The sequence below is a fragment of the Podarcis raffonei genome, chromosome 1, assembly GCF_027172205.1.
Source record: "Podarcis raffonei isolate rPodRaf1 chromosome 1, rPodRaf1.pri, whole genome shotgun sequence".
In the NCBI taxonomy this organism is placed as follows: domain Eukaryota; kingdom Metazoa; phylum Chordata; class Lepidosauria; order Squamata; family Lacertidae; genus Podarcis; species Podarcis raffonei.
In genome coordinates, this window is record NC_070602.1 from 81,280,966 (window position 1) to 81,301,163 (window position 20,198).

The 20,198-nt window shown below is 46.7% G+C and overlaps 1 protein-coding gene across 2 annotated transcripts; it reads left to right on the top strand.

Moving 5' to 3' along the window:
• Positions 1-912: 912 nt before the first annotated feature.
• Positions 913-18,658, top strand: CABP2 (calcium binding protein 2). Of its 2 annotated transcripts, none has more exons than XM_053397623.1 (6): positions 913-1,842; positions 12,533-12,563; positions 13,648-13,782; positions 14,855-14,964; positions 15,950-16,097; positions 17,879-18,658. In XM_053397623.1, exons 1-6 carry the CDS (start codon positions 1,450-1,452, stop codon positions 17,902-17,904), a joined length of 843 nt encoding a protein of 280 aa, XP_053253598.1. In that variant the 5' UTR covers positions 913-1,449; the 3' UTR covers positions 17,905-18,658. The 2 variants fall into 2 exon arrangements, with proteins under 2 accessions (XP_053253598.1, XP_053253605.1); XM_053397630.1 differs by lacking the exon at positions 913-1,842 and adding an exon at positions 9,761-9,990.
• The last annotated feature ends 1,540 nt before the right edge of the window (positions 18,659-20,198 follow it).

Sequence of the window (20,198 nt, forward strand, 5' to 3'; positions counted from 1 at the left end):
CAACTCCGTGGCTTGTTTCCTCAATGAATAATTCTCCCACTTGCTTCCACTGATGTGAGCCGGGGAGTGTAAAGTCTGAGCCCAGGAGCTTTGGCATTGTCTGCGCTAGCTAGGTGGGGTCTAGTTACCATTGCCACTGGAACCTCGCCAGCTTTGCACTGAATAAACCATGAGTTGTCTGCGCAACAGCCCCAGTTGCAGCACTGCCAGGAATCGCATCTCTGCCATCCGGAGGGCCGGCGAGGTGCCAAGGACCACAGGTGGGGTCTGACTTAATTGACTTAGCCACAGAGGCTCCTGCTTAGAAATGGGAGGACTGTTGAGGATGTGTCAGGGAACAGGCCCTCATGGAGTGGGAGGGCGAAAGGAAAACACCACAGGACTTGATGAGGAGAGAGCGGGGCACAGGGAAGGCACTCATAAATGCCAAAATAAAAAGAGATGCTATAGATGTCGGGCCACAGAAGAAGGAAGGCCATTTTTTTCTGAGGTGCATTGTTTCAAAACAGGCCACTGGACAAAGGAGAGCCGGGAGATGTGGGACAGAAATATTCTTTACTCCTGCCTCATTTCCCCACAGCCCTCCTTTCTAGCCCAGGGGCACACACACAGGTGATGCCATAAAACCTGCGCTCAATCTGTGTTCTGCGGCCTTTGATGCCTCTTGAGTTTCCTGCTCTAGGGGGGTTGTTTTACCTTGTTTGCAACATTAGTGAAAAGCAGAACCAGGCCGGGTCGTGTGTCTGACCTGATAAGCTCAGATTCCCTCCGCATCCTCCTGCTTCAATCTCGCTCTCCCTGCAGTAATGAGAAGATGACTTGATTAGGTTTGGATGGAGAGTGGGGGAAAGAGCTGTGGCAGGAGCAGGTGCCCCCCTCCCTCCCTCCATGCCAGCCCAGGGACCTGGGGAGCACAAGTGTTGATCCCTTAAGCGGATTTGCCCAGGAAAGATCTCTGAGGCAGAGAGCAAAGAGGAAAGGTGCCTCAAGGAGTGAGGAGATAAGGAAGGAGCAGGGGGTCAAGAGGAGGGAAAGAAGAAGGAGCTTCAGGGGGAGGAAGATGCTGGAGGGAGGAATGTAGAACGGGAACCAGGCAGGTATTGAAAGTGGGGGGCAGGTGGGGTACTTGTTACTTCAGAGAAAGATCCCTAGAAATATGGCAGGCAGCTAGGAGAGGCAAGCACCCATGTGAAGGAGCACATGGCTAAGTGTGGCAGCAACACAGAATAGTGCGGCAACCAGCAAGAGACAGCGAAACAGATGCATGGCACCAGGGAGGAGAGTTTAGGCATACCCAAGAGTGCAGTAGAGAACATATGTGAGGGTAGGAGCCAGAGAGACAGATCAAGGTAGTGTGGAGAGGAGCTAGGCCTTACCAGAGAGACCTCAGAGACTGTCTGCAGGAGGAAGGGATAGAGAAAGGGGCCCAGTTCTTCCCCGGCTCTCAACATGTTCTTTTTTCTCCGGGAGACCCAACGGCAGAGCAGCGAGACACCGGCACTGAGAGCATCTCGGGCTCTTTCGCAAAGCGGTTCTCACCGACGCTCCAAGAGTGCGCGGACCCGCAGGACAGGCAGTCAGGCCCGGGAAGGAGACAAGCGGCTCATGGAGCCAGCCAGATCCAGGAGCACCTCGGAGGCAACCACCGCTGCTGCCGCCTCTGTGGCCCTCTATGGCACCCAACACCACCGACTGGAGGATGAAGCAACCTTGATCAGAACGGTCGATCCCAAAGACCAGCTGTTGCCAGGGGTGATGGGAAGGGCCAGCTCAGCTCACGTGGAAGATGAATGCCCAAGCCTCTGGGCGATGGAGCCCATCCTCACCTCTGTCTTTGGGCAGGTAACTGGGCCAAGGGAGGCAGGGAGGGGACAGAGAGGGCAAATGGTGAGCGGACTGAAAATGGAGGGTTCTGTGAAGCTGAGGTTCCCCAGCAGGTCATGGGCTTTTGTCACATCCCAGGAGGATCTCACCTTCTCTTCCTGCAGAAAAAAACCCCTAATCCTCTGTCGGCCCCCCCCCATCTCAAACATATGATGGGGGATCAACGCTTTCACCTTAAAACATGGTATGTCCCAGACTGAAGAAAGAGCTAGTGAGAAGGGAGACCTCCAACATCTTGAGTCCCCAAACCGGGACATGTGTCTTTCCGCCCATTTGTTATTGTTGTTTAGTCGTTCAGTCGTGTCCGACTCTTCGTGACCCCATGGACCAGAGCACACCAGGCACTTCTGTCTTCCACTGCCTCCCGCAGTTTCCGCCCATACTCCCACACAAATTACTTGACCCATGCAAAATTATGGAGCCCAAAATATGTGGGGGGTTTTCGGGGCATTGATCACATGGTGCCCAAAAACTAATGTTTTAGGGTGCCACACAAAATCATGGCTCCCAATAAAGCACTTTTTTGAGAGGAGCACTTTTTCGGGACACAAAATTGCACAAGATCACAGCACTCAAAATGGCTGCCGTGCTCTTACAGTGAGAAAACAGGATGTGGCTTTTTACCATAGTTATTGATATGCAAGGTTACAGAGATAAGGTGTGTAAATACTCTCCAAGGAGCTCACTTGCAGCTGACGAGAATACAGGAAATGGCACCATCACATCTCCAGGCCCTGCTGCCTTCATGGAGCCTCATGAGCTGGATTGAGCTGTGTTCTTGGACAACACAGTCCCGAAATGGTGGATTGAGTTGCCCCCATTGACAAGTTGTATAATATAATTACTTTTAAAGTGGCCAGTGCCCTAGTGAGGTGGTGCAGGAGGAAGTGATACTTGGCTTTCGGTGCTGAGCAGAGACCGGGGAGGAGTGTCCAGTGGTGGTGCTGGAGGCAGAGGAAGGCTGGATCAGCACCATCCATTTGCCCAGCTGGTAAGCGGTTGCCGGGCTGTGTGCAGGCTCTTGCACAGCGTACCAATACTGGCAAGTCAGCAACAGTGCCCCAGGTGTAGATTCAGGCTGGTCCTGTCTCTGACACTGCCTCTTGATGTCCTCCCATAGGAATGTGGGGGCCCTTCCCTACTGGTGTTACTCAGGAGTAGCAGCAGCAGTACAGGGAACACCCTATTAGTGCATGTTCAGCACCATTTTCGGCCTCAGAGGGGGACAGAACATGGATGGAGTGGGGCAGCGGCAGAAGGGAAGGCATGGCCGATGCGCATGGTGTGTTGGCACGCAACTCCCCACAAACAGGGAGTTGCCTATACTTGGCGACCCAAACAAGGGAGGCCAGTGTCCTTTTAAAAAGTATGTAAAGGAGTCCTCTCAAGGGCTGTCAGGTCTGAGTTTTGGCTTCATGATACAGAATCATAAGAATGAAGAGTGTGCAGGAGCCCTGAAGCTGTCCATCAACAGTTCAGGCAACTTCCCTCCTGTGGTGAGATGTATTAATTGGTGCCTGGCTGTGTTTCACTCAGAGTAGATAAGGACTCTTGAGGGGCATGGCCTGGGGAGATGGGGTGTGGTGCGCATTAAGTCCTGAGGGCCACATAGGCACTGTGAAATTATCACCTTGTATATTTGATGGGACAAAAGAAGAGTGTTAAGAATGTGAATTCATCACAGTTAAAGTGATACCATATTTTTTGCTCTATAAGACTCACTTTTTCCCTCCTAAAAAGTAAGGGGGAATGTGTGTGTGTGTTATGGAGCAAATGCAGGCTGCGCAGCTATCCCAGAAGCCAGAACAGCAAGAGGGATTGCTGCTTTCACTGCGCAGTGATCCCTCTTGCTGTTCTGGCTTCTGAGATTCATAATATTTTTTTTCTTGTTTTCCTCCTCCAAAAACTAAGTGCATCTTGTGGTTTGGTGCGTCTTATAGAGTGAAAAATACGGTAGTTTGCAGAAGTTGAGATTTGTTGTTAAAAACCTTGAAATTTGACCTCCGCCTTGGAAATGTGCGTCAGAATACTTGGCAGTCTCTTCACTTACATATAAAAAGTCATAAGACGATCTTTACTAACCTGGTGCTCTCCAGCTGTTCTGGACTACAACTCCCATCAGCCCCAGCCAGCAGTGTGACTCATATCTTTTATCCTATAAATCTGCAAAACCTGTTTGACTAGTAAAAAGGCAGGGCAGGAAAAAGGGATTGTAAATGCTTTGTACAATGACTTGCTTTATCACACCACCATTGCCAACTCTGAAATCTGTAGCCCATGAGCTGTGAAACACTTCAGATGGATCTAAACTTATTTTATATCCTGCAGTTGCCTAAGGAAGTTGCTATCTTTCTTTTAAGGGGGTGGGCAGGGGGAGATTTTCAAGAAAAAAAGTAGTTAGGTCAATCTCACTTAATCCAGTTTTAACATGAACTGTTAAGATTCAAATACATTTTCACAAATGATATAAGGGTTGTGTTTTCACTTCCCAAGTAAGAGTCCTGAAGATCAGAACTAGCCTCTGAACGAAAATTTCCAGTTTCCCTTCTGTATGGGGGGGGGGGGGGAGAGCAGCATCTGCAAGTAACGCATTAGGGATAAAGAGGAGTTCTTAACGTCACTCATGAAAATGCACTGTGAGTCTATAAATAATACAGTGGATTCTGCTAACTGGTTCACATCTTGTGGCCAACCAATAAGTCTGACTGACAATTGGTAATGCACGCTTCCCCTAGCCCTATCCCTATCCCCGCCCCACCCTGCCCCCACCGCACCATCTCGCTCGCCCAATAATGTGGCTGGGTCTCTCAGCATCAGAGCTCAGTGGACACAGCCACTCCCTGGAACAAAGATTTGAAAATCTCGTTGATTGTCACGGAAGATTATGGCCTCACTGCTCTGAGGGGAAGGGGCATGTTGATGGGCAGCCATCCTTTTCAACCGCTTATAGACAGCATCTGAGTGGGGCTTTTGGATGTGAGTCAGGAAGGACAAGGCAGGACTGGCCCTCTCCTTCCTGGGCCACTGTGGAGTTAAAATGCTTTGAAGAAGAGCTGCTTGCCTGCTCTCTGCTCTCTCTGCTTTAGCACCATCTATGATTGAGTTGCATATAATCCTGAGGATTATGGCTGTGGCCCACGCCCTCCCTCCCTCCACCCCCTCTGTTCACTTTCCCTTAATATTCTGGATATATTCAACAATAAAAACCCTGAAAATCCCCAAAGCGTCTAAACCTCCCAGGAAGAGAATCACTTGTTACTATAAAAATATATATATCTGCCATCGGCGCCAGCTGCCTCCAGCCCCATACTGTGCTCTGTGGGATGGGGGGGACTTAGCAGCCATGGGCAACTGCACCAAAACACCGGGCAGGCGGCTCTCCAAGGTAGGGGGAGAGGACGGAGGGGAGGGGGCCCCTTTTCATCCTTACATCTTCATGCCTTTGTGTTGGAATCCCTGTGTGTGGCTGGTTCTTTGCATGTCTGTCTGTCTACTTTCCTCACTTCCCAGAGTGTGTGCATGGATTCCTGTCAGTGGTTGAAGCCCCATGGCTGAGGTCAGTTATCCGAGGGAACATGGCGAGAATGCTAGGCCCCTGTGGTACCACTCCAGATGGGGGGCTGTGGCATCATCTCTGATTCCTACGAAGGCCAGGTTCCAATGCTCCAGGTTATTAGAATGAAGGCAGATGTGTTCTTCAGAATAGTTTCTGCAGAAGGCTTCAGTGACCCCCTTTTCTCCATCTACTTGGTCCCCTTTTCTCTCGTCTACTTAGTCTTTCTTAGGCCAGCATCTAGATCCTCTTTGCTTTTCTTGCATCTAAGCGAACAATAACAACCACAAACTCCTAGATTTCATTCAATGCTTCCTTCTTCTCTTGGTGTATCATACAAGGCCTGTTTGTGGATTGTGTCAATGAAGATTCAACCAGGTGAGCCTCAGTATGCTCCTGATATAATAGAAGTTCTATGGGTTTTGGGTGTCACAATGTATGGTATCTCTCATATTCTTGCATGTCATTGTATGGTATGTATTGCCACCAGTGCCTGAGCATAGAAGGCGCATGACCAGTGGCAGATTTATGGTCTGGGGGACCTTTGGGAGGGGCCCCAGTTCATTCACTTAAACAAACGGGACCACGTCGGAAAATATGAAGGAGCTAAATAATGAGTTAATTCATTACATGGATTATCTTTCCCCCCCCTTTTGCTATTGTTACAGATCTGGGGTAACAGAGTTTGAGGGTGCAAGGGCACCCATAACTGCTAGAGTTAGTGAATTCTAGAATTCAATAAAGTGTTATAATTTAGATAATATTTAGCATATTGAAGGAAAGATGCCAGGTCAGTAGAAAAATACAGGCTAAGCTCCTTTTCCAGGCTAGGGGCTCACCTGGGATAGAAGCTGTTAAGCATGACAAAATGTGTTGGTGGCCCATCACAATAAAATCCTTTGGTCTCTTCCAATGGAGGTTGCCACTGTTACACTGAGCAATGAAGATGATGGAGGTCACAGGAAAATGGTCACCTTTTAAGACTAGGCTTGGAATAGCAGGTAGAAAGGGGACAAGCAGACAGAAGGGGAGACGTTTCTTGGCAAGGGTTTTTTTTCTGGGAAGGAGAAGCAGAAAGGGGAGAACTCCATGTGGCGCTGGCTGAAAGATGCTGCACTGAAAGGCCAGGGGCGTAAGCGTGGTGCATTTTCCTGGGGTGGGGCACGCTGCTCACACCACCCTCCCCAAGTCAGCCCTGTGCCACTTTGCGAGGCTGGGATCATTCCAGCCTCACAAAGCGGCTTGGGGCTGGAGGGCTGCTTTTGCCCTCCATGTCCTGCCCCTCCCCCGGCACTCACATGCATGCTCCGCCACTGCCAGGAGCCATGACTGGGTGCTACTTTAGACCCAAGCTCACTGTAGCTATGAGAAGGGCAATGAGGGACACTCTTGGGGTATAATGTTCTGCCTCCCCTCTATTGAAGGCTTCAGGTGTAAATATGTGTAAAATGAACCTGCCACTTCCCTCCTCCTCATGTCCGTCACTGCCAAAAAGGCAGAATTGGTGTGAGGTGTGTGGTGACAGCAGAGCAAGACAGTTGTTGGGGAGCTGACCTAGTCTGTCCTTGGCATGAGCCCCATGGAGATACAGTGGTACCTCGGGTTACATACACCTCGGGTTACAAACACTTCGGGTTACAGACTTCGCTAACCCGGAAGTAGTACCTCAGGTTAAGAACTTTACCTCAGGATGAGAACAGAAATCGTGCGGCAGCAGCTGGAGGCCCCATTAGCTAAAGTGGTGCTTCAGGTTAAGAACAGTTTCAGGTTAAGAAGGGACCTCCGGAACGAATTAAGTTCGTAACCAGAGGTACCACTGTATCCTGGTGGGATTGGTCAGATGAGGAGGAAGAGTGGGAAGAAATCAGAGAACTGGAGGACAGCAGCCCACAGAAGGGGCCCAGCAAGCTGGGAGGCAGTGGTTAAGATCTGTGAGAGATCTCCAATCCTGCAAATGCTAGGAAGCAGTTTGCCCCCATTTTTGTATATATCAATATTATTGAATTTAACTCTCTCTCTCTCTCTCTCTCTCTCTCTCACTCACTCACACACACACACAGAGAGAGAGAGAGAGAGTGAGAGAGAGAGAGAATACCACAGTAATAGCCACATTACCGCAGTATAACCACATGAGGGACCCATCAACTATACCATCCAACCATATGGGTGAGGAGAATGTTACTATACGTAAGGTCCTCTTTTCCAGGGGCTGTGTGTGCAGTCCCCCCTAGTGAATTAGCACTGAGTACAGGTTCATCTGTATTTAATCAGAGTTAAGGGATATTAGCACTGCAAAGCTACATCAGTTTTATTCAGCTGTCATGACTTGTCCCAAATAATGAGTTTAGTGAAATGCTGAGAATTCTGGTAAAGATCTCTGCGTAAAACTGCAGTTCCCTGGGAGTCTTTAGGGAGGAAAAAGGACTATTTAATAAAATGTAAGTCTGTGGCGCAGATGTGTATGGAAAGACAGAGAGGGACTGCCAAGAAACTTAGGAATTGTGCTAGTGCATGTTTCTTGTTGTTAGAGTATATGTGTCATTGCTTTGTGTGTTAGTGTGTGTGAGAGAGAGCAAGAGAGCTAATTGTGGCATCTCTCTCTGTATAGTATGTGGAGACAGGTATTTGAGTCCTCCTAGGGAAAATACCTGTCTCCACATACTATACAGAGAGAGATTCAGATGACTCACAGGCCATCTCATGGGGGGGGGGAGCCCTGGGCATTCCCTTCTTCACTGTCCTGGCAGTGGTAGATTTAGGGTAGCACAACTGGTTCCCTGCACAGGGTGCTGGGGGGCGCGGGGGGCAAGGGTCCCCTTCCAAGGAGGCATGAGAGCTCTGAGAGGGTCCTAGAGTCCTCCAATCTCCTTCTCAAAGCCGAGTTAGCATTTGCACAGCTATGGGAAGGAGTCAGGAAGACTCTAGGACCCTGCCAGATCCCTGTGCCTCCTTTGCAGCCTGGCACCTCCCTTACCTGGTTTTGGGAAGGCAACTTGGGGCTTTGAGGGCGTCAAATTTTGGCCCCACACAGGGCACCATATTACCATAATGCCTGTGAATTTCCTGTAGCTTTCCCTTTAAGACTTGCCAACAGCTGTCCTGGGGGCAGAGCCAATGGAAGGCAAGTTGTTGCCAACTTTCTTAAGCCTTCTGTTCTTTGTTGCTAGGCTGGCCTGCAGGACCAAGTTTCAGCTTATTAGCAAGACAAGACACAGATCCTTATGAATTTTTATGGTTTTTACATAGGATTACAACAAAACCACAAAAAAAATCCCAGAACACATATTTGAATATAGAGACGTTACCTATGATTTGATGGTTGTTTTTTGGGGAACTCTTGCAACAACAACTATTATTATTATTATTATTATTATTATTATTATTATTAATAATAATAATAATACCCCGCCCATCTGGCATGGTTTCCCCAGCCACTCTGGGCGGCTTCCAACAGAATATTAAAATACAATAGTCTGTCAAAAATTAAAAGCTTCCCTAAACAGGACTGCCTTCAGATGTCTTTTAAAAGTCTGGTAGTTGTTTTTCTCTTTGACATCTGATGGGAGGGCATTCCACAGGGCGGGTGCCACTACCGAGAAGGTTGTGCCTTGTATCCATAAGGATTGCCCTGGAAGACACTATATCTGTGATTTTTATGGGGCAGTCAATAACGATAGAGGATTTCAATGATTTGCGGATGCTTTTGCAAGAGAGGGGGGAACTCACATTTAAATCACACAGTTTTAAGAGGCTCCATTTTGTCAGATCTAATGTGTATTCATTTGAACATGCATTCTTCCACCCCATAGTTGCTCTCTTTCCCTCTTCCAAATTCCTTCCCTTTCTCTGCTATGTTATTGGTTGCTTTACTTTCTGTCCATCTGCTCAGGTACCAACCCGAACTTTGAAAAGCTCTTTGAACTGAGAGAGGAAGCAAGAGGGAGTGTCGCTCTTTCAACTTCCTCCTTCAGCTTCATGAACTTTTCAGTGAGAAAAATGGTAATTATCCTCACCATCTCATGACAAAGGGGGCAGTGGGGGTAGGGAGCTCAAAGGCTTTGTGGCCACCAGAGGAAGACCTATAGGGCCCCAGGTTGGGGACCCCAGCATTGTGGAGATGGAGGTCTGTCTAATTGTGGCAATTGCCCAATAATCAGAGATGCTGAGGCATTGGGATAAATTTAAGGATGAGAAAAGTGGGTTTCTTTTAGGGGGAAATTGTGTTATTTCTCTAGCATATGTCTTGTTTCCCCCTTTGTTGCTCCCCTTCCCATACTCTCCATTACCAGATACCCTGCTTCCCTAAAACACCCAGGTCCTGACAGAGGGGGAAATCGGGGTCTCTAACTGTACTTAGCTAATTGCAAGCTATGCTACAGGAGAATAAGCAGCCCTCCGCTGAGGCTCCTGGCTCCCCTGCCTCTACCAGCAACGACATGGACGAAGGGGCTGACGGCACGCAGTATCCGCCATTGCAGAATTACTCGGTCCTGCATGGCTTGGTGGGGCCAGCCTGCATCTTCTTGCGCCAGAGCATCGCCATCACGCAAATCGTATGTATTGCACATCTACTGCTGCACCATTTATACTGAGCGTGAGAGTGTAGATGCCCCTTCTCTGTTTGCATGGACTGCCCTGCTCCTCAAACCTTCAGTATGCCCCTGTGCTGGAACATAGCTTGGGCCTGTTGTTGTTGCTATTTATTAAATTTGTGTACCACCCTATACTCGTTGATCTCAGAGCGGCTCACAACATAAAATCACAATATAAAAAACAGAAAACACATAATAAAAGCAAAAACAAAGACAACCCAATAATTAAATCTTACTCTTTCCTCCCTGTGGAGTAATCTTCACTAAGGAATAAACACAGATAAGGTGGCATAAGAAATCAAACATAAGTGTTATATTTTGCTACAGGTAAATAAATTGGGAGGTTGATGTGTGCCGCCGCTGTTCAATCCATGGACTTATGGAAGAGAAATCGTTCATGCCGTGATCTAAAACCATGCACATTGTGTTTTGCAGTATATAAACTAATTCCTACATGGAAATAGGCTAGTGAAAGGGTGCCTTCACTGAGTACATGTTGCACAGGTTAACAGCCAGGCAATGAGGCAATGTTGGTGATGATCAGCACCTTTGTTTACGGCTTTAAATGCTGCAAAGCTCATCACATACATTATCTTATTGCAATCCTTACCCTGTAAGGTGGGATAGTATTAAATACCTACCGTATTTTTCGCTCTATAACACGCTCCCAACCATAACACGCACATAGTTTTTAGAGGAGGAAAACAAGAAAAAAATATTCTAAACGAAACGGTGGATGTATGATTTTTGTGGCTCATGCTGTGGCCACAGACATGTGCTCTGAAGGTGAGTTTGGGGTAGCCCATTGCAAAAATCCTGAGGATCCATGTGGATCCGTGCTTTGTAACCACGTTTTTGCACCACTGCGGCCCCAGGCAACAGTGGGTGCGTGATTTTTTTGGTGCAAGCTGTAGCCATGGACATGCTATGTGATCTGATGGTGAATTTGGGGTGACCCAGTGCAAAAATCCTGAGGATCCATGTGGATCCGTGCTTTGTAACCATGTTTTAAGTGGGGAGGGAAGGAAAAGCACTCAAGGGACAAGGAACACACGTGGAGTGGGTGGAGAAGGATGCTGTTAATAATGCAGAAGAGGGGTATAAGAGGAGAAGGCTCTTATAAGAGGAGTGGGGAAGAGAGAGACAGAGAGCCTGCTTGAAAAAACTTTGCTGCTATTTAGCGAGTGGGGAGGAGAGAGAGACAGAGAGCCTGCTTGAAAAATCTTTGCTGCTATTTAGCGAGTGGGGAGGAGAGAGAGACAGAGAGCCTGCTTGCTTTAAAGGAGCCAACCGGACGGGAGCCGCTTACACTCGTGTAAGTGTCTCCTCTCCCCTCCTCTCCCGCTTTGCTCCTTTAAATCAAGCAGGCTCTCTGTCTCTCTCTCCTCCCCACTCAGCGGCTCTTCTCCCGCTTTGCTGTTTCAAAGCGAGCCACGGAGGAGGGAAGGAAGGGGAACCATGGATCCTCTGCTCACGACTGCAGCAGATCCCCCCGCCATCTGTAGGCATTCGCTCCATAACACGCACAGACATTTCCCCTTACTTTCTAGGAGGAAAAAATGAGTGTTATGGTGCGAAAAATACGGTATATATTACAGATATGTGGGAAGGGGGGCAGGCTGTGGTTGCCAGCGCGAGCGATTTCCTTAAGGTCTTCTAGTGAGTTCATGGGAAAGCCATGGCAAAGGGCTTCCTAAAACAGGGGCCATTCAGATGGCCTTTCTTTGGTGCATCCATGATTATTTGTGCTCATTATGCTATTGGGGCGGTCAAGTACATTCCTGCTTTCAATACTGTTTGCGCCTGGGAAGGTTTCACTTCCATACAGTGTATGTCCCATAACATCCTTCTGCAACCACACAACTTTTTTATACCACAAATATTCTGGCTTATTTCTGCCCTGCTTTTGTTGTGCTGTAGCCTTTTTTGACAGTAACAATGTGAGAGCATTGGAGCAACATTGCAGAACAAACTAAAGCAGAACTGTATAATTAATGCACTTTTATTGTGGCAAGAACGTGTTGCAAAATACACCCATATAGAGCACTCGCCTGAGGGGGCTGTTAATAATCTCTTAGCCACTGAAACACACCAGCCTTTAGGCTGCATTACACAAACACCAAGCCTAGGGAACTATCACTGGAATAACAACTCTTGCCCCTATTGCCTTTCTGCAGGGAGCCAGAAGGGCTTTCCTCCAGGGAATTTGTAGCCACAGTATTCTGACACAATATTTGCATGGAATCCAATAGTGATGCAGCATGACTTGGTAGGAAGCATAGTGGGACTTATTTTGAAGTAAGCACACACAGAATCAGTTTTTTTTCTGTTCATAGAGTGGGCAAGGAAGACTTCCTTAACTTGGGACAGCTTCTGACTAAGAGATCAGTAGATTGGATTTGGGTAGGCAAAGCAGATGATAGATAGATAGATAGATAGATAGATAGATAGATAGATAGATAGATATCTGTTTTACCAACCTCTACTCTCTTTCTTTCCCCAGGACAGAGAGCTGCGACCAGAGGAGATAGAAGGTAAAAAGAAAATTGATGCTCAACATTACCTCTTAAGGTAGGGTTAGCCAACATGGTGCCCTCCAGATGTTCCTGGCCTACAACACCCATCATCCCTGATAATTGGCCATGCTGGCTGGTGCTGGTGGGATTTGTAGTCCAAGAACATCCGGAGGCCACTGCGTTGGCTAACCCTGTCTTTGGGGAACCTCATGGATCCTGCCTTGCTCATTAGTCATTAATCCAACCAACCAGAAGTCTACTGCATCTGCTATGTTTCACTCAGCTTCTTTGGTTTCGCTTAATGCTCTGCCTTGTTGCTTTGTCAACTTGCCTCTGGCTTCCTTATGCTTTGCTCCCATGTCTAGTTGTATGAATCCCTTGCTTTGCTTTCCCCCTTCGCCTCTCCTGGGCCTACCACCCCATCTAGAGGGCAGCTATCAGATATCCAGTTCAGTTCCTTGACTCTAATTATGGACTCAGCCCTCATACAAAAGTTCTGATTGGACTAGCATTGAAAATCCCTCTAGTGGCATTCCTGTTGTTGTTGTTGTTGTTGTTGTTGTTGTTGTTGTTGTTAATATGCCACTATCTGACTGGGTTGTCCCAGCCACTCTGGGCAGCTTCCAACAAATTAAAACATCAAACACAGTAGAACATCAAACTTTAAAAACTTCCCTATACTGGGCTGTGTTCAGATGTCTTCTAAAAGTCAGATAGTTGTTTATTTCCTTGACATCTGATGGGGGGGGGGCCTTCCACAGGGTGGGCACGACTGCCAAGAAGGCCCTCTGCCTGGTTCCCTGTAACCTCACTCCTCGCAGTGAGGAAACCGCCAGAAGGCCCCCAATGCTGGATCTCAGTATCCAGGCTGGACAATGGGGGTGGAGATGCTCCTTCAGGTATACTGGGCCAAGGCCATATGTCTCTGGAGCTGAACTCCAAAAGTGAGGAAGGGCTGTTGGTGAAACATAGCAGCTCTTTCATTGTGTAGCAAATCAGGTGCTAACTCCATCACTCCCTTCGCATTTACTTGGTGTTTGCAAGACACAGATGCATTACCTGCTTTGCAGGGGGATTCTTATTGCTTCCCTTCTCTTTCCAGAGCTAAAGGAGGCCTTCCGAGAGTTTGACAAGGACCATGATGGCTACATCAGCTACAAAGACCTGGGGGAATGTATGAGAACCATGGGCTACATGCCCACTGAGATGGAGCTCATTGAATTGTCTCAGCAGATCAGTATGTGCCTAGCATTACTGAGTTAAATACTACAGTATGATGTTTCGGGGGGAAGAAATGAATTTTCACAGTTGCTGGATCAAGTTTGGTATTCAAGCAAAATGACCACACACAAAAAGGGGGAGGGGAGGATGCAAACACTTCTTGGATATCTCTCCTAAGAGTAGAGGTAGGGAACCTGCGGCCCTCCAGATGTTGTTGGAGTCCAGATCCCATTAGCTGCAGCCAGCATGGCCACTGATCCGTGATGCTAGAAGTTATAATCCAGCAATAGTTGGATGGCCATGAGTTCCCCACAGAAATGTCAGAGGGGATGAGGGGGCAGCACTAGACTGTGGCCTAATAATAAATAGTGTTTAAGCATCTGTATAGGGTGTTCAAAGCATTTCACACATTATCATCTCAGTAATCCTTATGACCACCCTGTAAGGTAAGAGATGTTTATTACTGGAGATGTCTGGTTCGATTGATCAGTTACTTTGCATGTACAGTGGTACCTTGGGTTAAGAACCTAATTCATTCTGGAGGTCTGTTCTTAACCTGAAACTGTTCTTAACCTGAAGCACCACTTTAGCTAATGGGGCCTCCTGCTGCTGCTGCGCCGCCAGAACACAATTTCTGTTCTCATCCTGAAGCAAAGTTCTTAACATGAAGCACTATTTCTGGGTTAGCAGGGTCTGTAACCTGAAGCCTATGTAACCTGAAGCGTATGTAACCTGAGGTACCACTGTATAATAATCTCAGTTTGGCAGGAGCAGCACCTAATTACCAAGTGCAAAATGGTGGTGTGAATCAGCTGGTGCAAGGACATGTCATCAGCTGTGTGGCTTTTCTGACAGGACTCAATAATTTGCATTCATGGGAGCTATTCACTCTCCTGGTTTGCTGCATAAGCAGATAAATTCCACACAAGAAGTGGCAGCGGAGAGGGTAGGGATGGGAACGGCAGCCCAAATGGGAAAATTCTTCCATTATGTTGGTTGTGAATTGTCCCAGAGTATAATTATATATACTATAATATCTAACCCGGCACTGTCTGGCTCTGGCTGAAACTGTTTTTCTGCATCTATAGCTGGAGGGAAGGTGGATTTTGATGACTTTGTGGAACTGATGGGCCCCAAGATGCTGGCAGAAACAGCAGACATGATTGGGGTGAAAGAACTGCGGGATGCCTTCCGAGAGGTGAGTGTCTCGTGACTCAACTTGCGGGACCAGAGGAGGGTAGCATCAGACGGTGGGTTGGTGGGTGGTATATTGAGGAATCTTATTTCTCATTCTGCTGTCCTGTCTTCTCATATAGTGGTTCTCCCAGGCATCACAAAACACAAACGTAGGGTTACTATATACCCAAAAGTGAAAATCCAGACAAAGTTGGCTTTCTTTTGGTCAAAGTTTTTGAGCTTTAGGGGGGTGCTTTTTTTTTTTACAGCATTTTTCCTTAAAATTTGCCAGTTGCCGTATGTCTGGGTTTCCCCGGACATGTTGCCAGTTGGGCAAAAGTCCGCCCAGAATGATGCCATTTTGACAGTCTGATTCCGGGAAAACCTGGATGTATTGCAGCCCTACACAAACAGTTCTCAGCTGCTTCATTTGATTTCATCAGTGCCACTTAAAGCACTTCACTCTTGCTGTTGGTGTACATGTGTGGATGTCAGTGGCAATCATGAAGGAAAGTGGATTGACACTATCACTTCAGCCTTCCTGAAGTTTTCCTGCCACCTGCGAACAGTGCACCCATCCACCCATCATTCTGTGATTTGGACTCCTCCAGAAGATGGGGTTGTTCAGCATTCATCCAACAGCTATTACCGTCAGAAAGTTCTTCCTGATGTTTAGTCGGAATCTCCTTTCTTGTTGTTTGTTAACAGGGTAATTATATAAGAATCAGCCTTCGTCCTGATTTTCTTACAGGGTGTTTACATGTCTTCCCAGTAAGCATTCATTCATCCCACACTTTTTAATGTGTTTTTCTACTACTTTCCAAACTGCAAAAAGTCTTCTTCCTTTTATTAAAAAAAGTGGTTTTGTCGTTCCAAGAGAACAATACGCTTCCATCTACTTCAGTTGCACTCAGGGAGGTGAGAACAAGAGACTGGAGAATTGTGTGGATATGGTAGATGGTTAAACAAGGTGCTGGAATCAGGGTTGTTTATTTGTTTCCTTCCAGTTTGACACAAATGGCGATGGACAGATCAGCATAGCTGAGCTAAGGGAAGCCATGCGCAAACTCTTGGGACAGCAGCTGAACTACCGTGAGGTGGATGAGATACTCAAAGATGTTGATCTGAATGGGGATGGCCTTGTGGACTTTGAAGGTATCAGGAAAGTCCTTCCTTTGAGGGATGATGATGATGATTTGCTTTTTCTAACTGGGAAAGAAGTGAGGATTTAGGCTGGGAGGAGGATCTCATCCTGCTTTTGAAAACGAATGCAGGATGTAGAGTAGGGGTGGCTAACAATTTTGGCTCTTTGGGCCAAATCCTTATCTGACTGCTCCCCATGGTCCAACTTTGACTGACCGCCTGTTGAATCACAGGATGCCATTATGACATCAAATGATTTGGCAGGTGGGTTTTCCTCCCGACCTGCTAAAATCCTGTGTGCAGTAGTCCCCAAATGCCCAACAGGTTGCTGAATGTTGGAAACACTATTCTTGCCACTTTGAGAAGCCCCAGGCATAGGGCTTTGTGAGTCCTGCCAAACCAATTTGAAGTCTGGCTTTTAGAGGTATTGATGGTGTGAGCAAGGTGCCTGCAGAAAACTCGTATGCATCTACCTCAGCAGGCTATGACTTTGCCACCCATCAGCTGGTGCTTGAAGCTTGCTTTCCCTCGCCCATGCACTATCGCAGCCTTCTTGAAGTCTTACAGTGCACTGGCAGCCGCATCTCTACCTGCCCCACACCTGACGTCACTGTGGGGCAGATGGGCATGGCTTGGGTGAAAACAGCCTTGTGGGCCACATTTGAACCCCTGGGTTGGGCCCAATTTTGGCCCCTGTTCCAGAAATTCCATACCTGCTATAGATCCTTGATGCAGGAAAGAAAAGGAAGAAAGGCAAGACTGGATTTAGGAGGAGTCACTTCTAATTTTGAGGGGATAGTTGGGAATCGGATCATAAAGATAACATTTGGAAGCCAGGCTTCCTAGGTTTTATTTTAAACCAGAGGCTTATTAATATGCTAATATATTCCATGCTCTGTATGCAGTTCCCTTCAGCTGAAGTTGCACAACTGAATGACAGAATCAGGTTTTGCCTGTACTGTGATGGTATCTTCAGTGGCAGCACTCTTCCTTTTCCCATGCCCTTATGAGAGAAAGTTAATATGTTTATTATTCAGGGACATCACTACAGCAGAGTCCAAATCAATTTGCACTCTGTGAAGCAGGGAAAGTGTTGAGCAGGTTTTGCCCTTCCTCAACAGTGTTGCTTCTCACAGCTGATTTACATTTTTAAATGTTTTATTGAAAGATTTTTCTGTAAGTAACAAAAGTGCCTCTGTTTTTAAATTATAGCATCCTTCATACCAATCAATTACAGGTGGTCTGAGACTTTTGTTGTTGTAGACAATGTGGGGTTGGGCAGGGAGAGAGGAGAGGGGAGAAAGCAGAGAAAGAGAAAGTTAGGAGGGGGAAGTAGGGGAGATGGGAGACATTAAACTTTTGTTATTTGCAAAATATTGTTCTGTTAAGCTCAGTGGGAATTTAGTGAGCCCCAATATGCCTAGCCCTGTCCTGGATTGTATTTCATGGTCATACTAGAGCAGCCTTCCTCAACTACGTACACTTCAGATGTTTTGCACTGCATCTCTCATCATCCCTGACCATTGGCCATGCTGGGGCTGATGGGAATTGTAGTTCAAAACATCTGGAAGGCACCTGGTTGGGGAAGGATGCTCTAAAATGTGACAGAATGTTAGAAGAGTGGGATGGGATATATGGAACTGAGCTGGATGGATAGACAGACAGACAGAGAGATGGTGGTTCCCATACGTTCTCTAGTTATCTATAAAAGAAGTCCCTCTTCTGGGCCAGCAGCAGAAGGAAAATGCTTTTCTCTCCCCTCCTGATGACATATTTGGATCCCCTTCCTGCAGAGTTTGTACGGATGATGTCTCGCTGAGAGCAGCCAGCAGCAGCAGCCCAAGGCTGAAGTGCCTTACGGAGAGGAGAGACTTCAAGCTGCCATATATCCTGATCTAATCATCAGGAGCAATGGCAGCATGTGAGAACTTCTTACACATCCTGTGTACCCTGCTTGGAGCCAAACAGCCACTCCTAAAGTCCAGAGACTTGCATCAGCTTCAGCACCTTCAATGACATCCTTGACTGGATCTCAAGACTGATACCCCATCTACTGTTTTAGAGACAGCCAAGACCGCAAGCTCTCAGGCTCTGGATGTCATTGTACCTTGCCTTTACTCTGTTCTCTGTAACGCTGACCTTTCACCCCAAGCATACCTTAAGAAGGAACAGTCAACCAACAAATCTCCCTTAAATATTCTGCATGCAATGGTGTAACAATATTTGAAACGCTTCATCGTCCTATTCCAAGAGGGGCTGCTTTTCTTTCCTTTCCCCCTCTCTAAATGGTGTTTGTTTTTAAAAGTACATTGTTCTCCACTGTGGCATGCTCACCCCCATCTCTGACGTCCTTTCTAAGAACAGTGGAATAATGGCAAGGAGTTGGCTTGTGGTCCCAAACAGGGATTGTTCTGGAAACTGGATGGGCTGGCGCTCACTGCCTGCTATTAAGCCAACCTTTGTGACTTAAAGGGATCTATGGTGCATGAATATTCATTAGGTTTACTGGAAGTGGCAGCTGTGTGATCCAGAGGTGTTCGGCCCTCAAAAGATCTGGGAATCTGACATGCAAAACCTTTTTTAACGTGTGATATTTTACTGTATTTTTGGTTTCTATGGAAGCCGCCCAGAGTGGCTGGGGAGGCCCAGCCAGATGGGCGGGGTATAAATAATAAATTATTATTATTATTATTATTATTATTATTATTATTATTATTATTATTGCCTCCCAAAACCCAGGGACTGCTTCTGTCTCTACAAACGACAAGCTGCTTTATAGATTGTCCTTCAGCTAGCTGACTATGGAATATTCAGCGACCATAATTCCATCCATATTTGGGCCTGGAATCCCCATCTCCTTGTGATTTTCAAACTGTGTTCTGGAGAACCCCTGGGGTTCCTTAGAAGCTTAACAGAGGCTACTCAATGAGAATGTCAGGACGGATTTTCCAGCTTGCCCATTACTACCAACTGTCTTCTGAACTATGCAGCCTCAGGGGAGAGTTGGGTGAGCTCTAAGTGAACACCTGAGAATCCTTTGCCAAAATAAGAAGAATCAGTAGCAGACAAAGTTAGAAAATCCCAGTGCTCTATTGCTGGAAACATATTTTCACTTTCCTATTGAAAATCAAACTGTTCATTTTCTGTCAATTCAAATTTTTGTTTCAGCTGAAAAGACCAGTGCATTGGAGGGAAGATGATGGCCTCAAACCTACATATCCCTCTGTTGTGAATGTGACTCACATTGTTTATTTTTTTCTCAGATATGTAATACCATACATTTAGCTGTATCCAAACACTTACTCAAGCAAGCTAAATAAATCCAGATTTGTGCATTTGGTTCATGCATATTATCCCTATTTTTTGTAGCTTCCTGGTAGGCACAAACATTAATCTTAGCTATGATCATACAAACACCTACTGGTTTTGTCTATTTTATCTATGTTAGGGCTGTCACCAGAGTAAAGAAATCTTATCATTTGTTTTCTGTGTCACAGTCGGCATTGTCTTAGAGATATCCTGTCCTGTATGAGGAAGAACAAGGAATGCCTGAAAGAAGTGCCTCTGCTAGTTATTAGCAGAATGGATTCAGCTAAGTTGATGTGCACACAGAATGAGGACCACTCATGCAATGGGACCTTCCCTCCTCTCCTCCCCAATCTGCTCTGGAGTGTTGGGGGAACCCACAGAACGGGATTAGGGACCGTGCAGGGCGAGAAGAGGGGGGGGGGAGAAAGACCCATTGCACAAGCAGACCTAGCTCCACACATGTATACCCCACTTAGTGCTATGTTGAATTCCACCCTATGTATGTATTTTAAATGGGGGTGGGGTGGGGGTGGTGACCTGTTGTTGGACTCCTGTTCCATGCAGCCTTAGTGGTCAGAAATTATGAGAGCTATAGTCCAACAACATCTGAAAGACCACAGACTCCCTACCCTTGATGAAATACCTCTTTAAAATCCGCTGTTTGATTAATTAGGGACACTTATTTTAAATATTTTTTAAACCTTTTTATTTAGTATCTTATCGACCAATTAGCTAATCAGCCTAGAAAGAAAGATATTGTCTCCCAATTGTTACATTCTACAAATGGGAAATCGGGTTCAAATA

Excerpts from the sequence above, each read along its gene's own strand:
- CABP2 (XM_053397623.1), top strand. The coding sequence starts at position 1,450 with ATGTTCTTTTTTCTCCGGGAGACCCAACGGCAGAGCAGCGAGACACCG. Across the intron at positions 12,564-13,647 it reads GCGACCAGAGGAGATAGAAG|AGCTAAAGGAGGCCTTCCGA; the intron begins GTAAAAAGAAAA and ends TTCTCTTTCCAG. Across the intron at positions 13,783-14,854 it reads TGAATTGTCTCAGCAGATCA|CTGGAGGGAAGGTGGATTTT; the intron begins GTATGTGCCTAG and ends CTGCATCTATAG.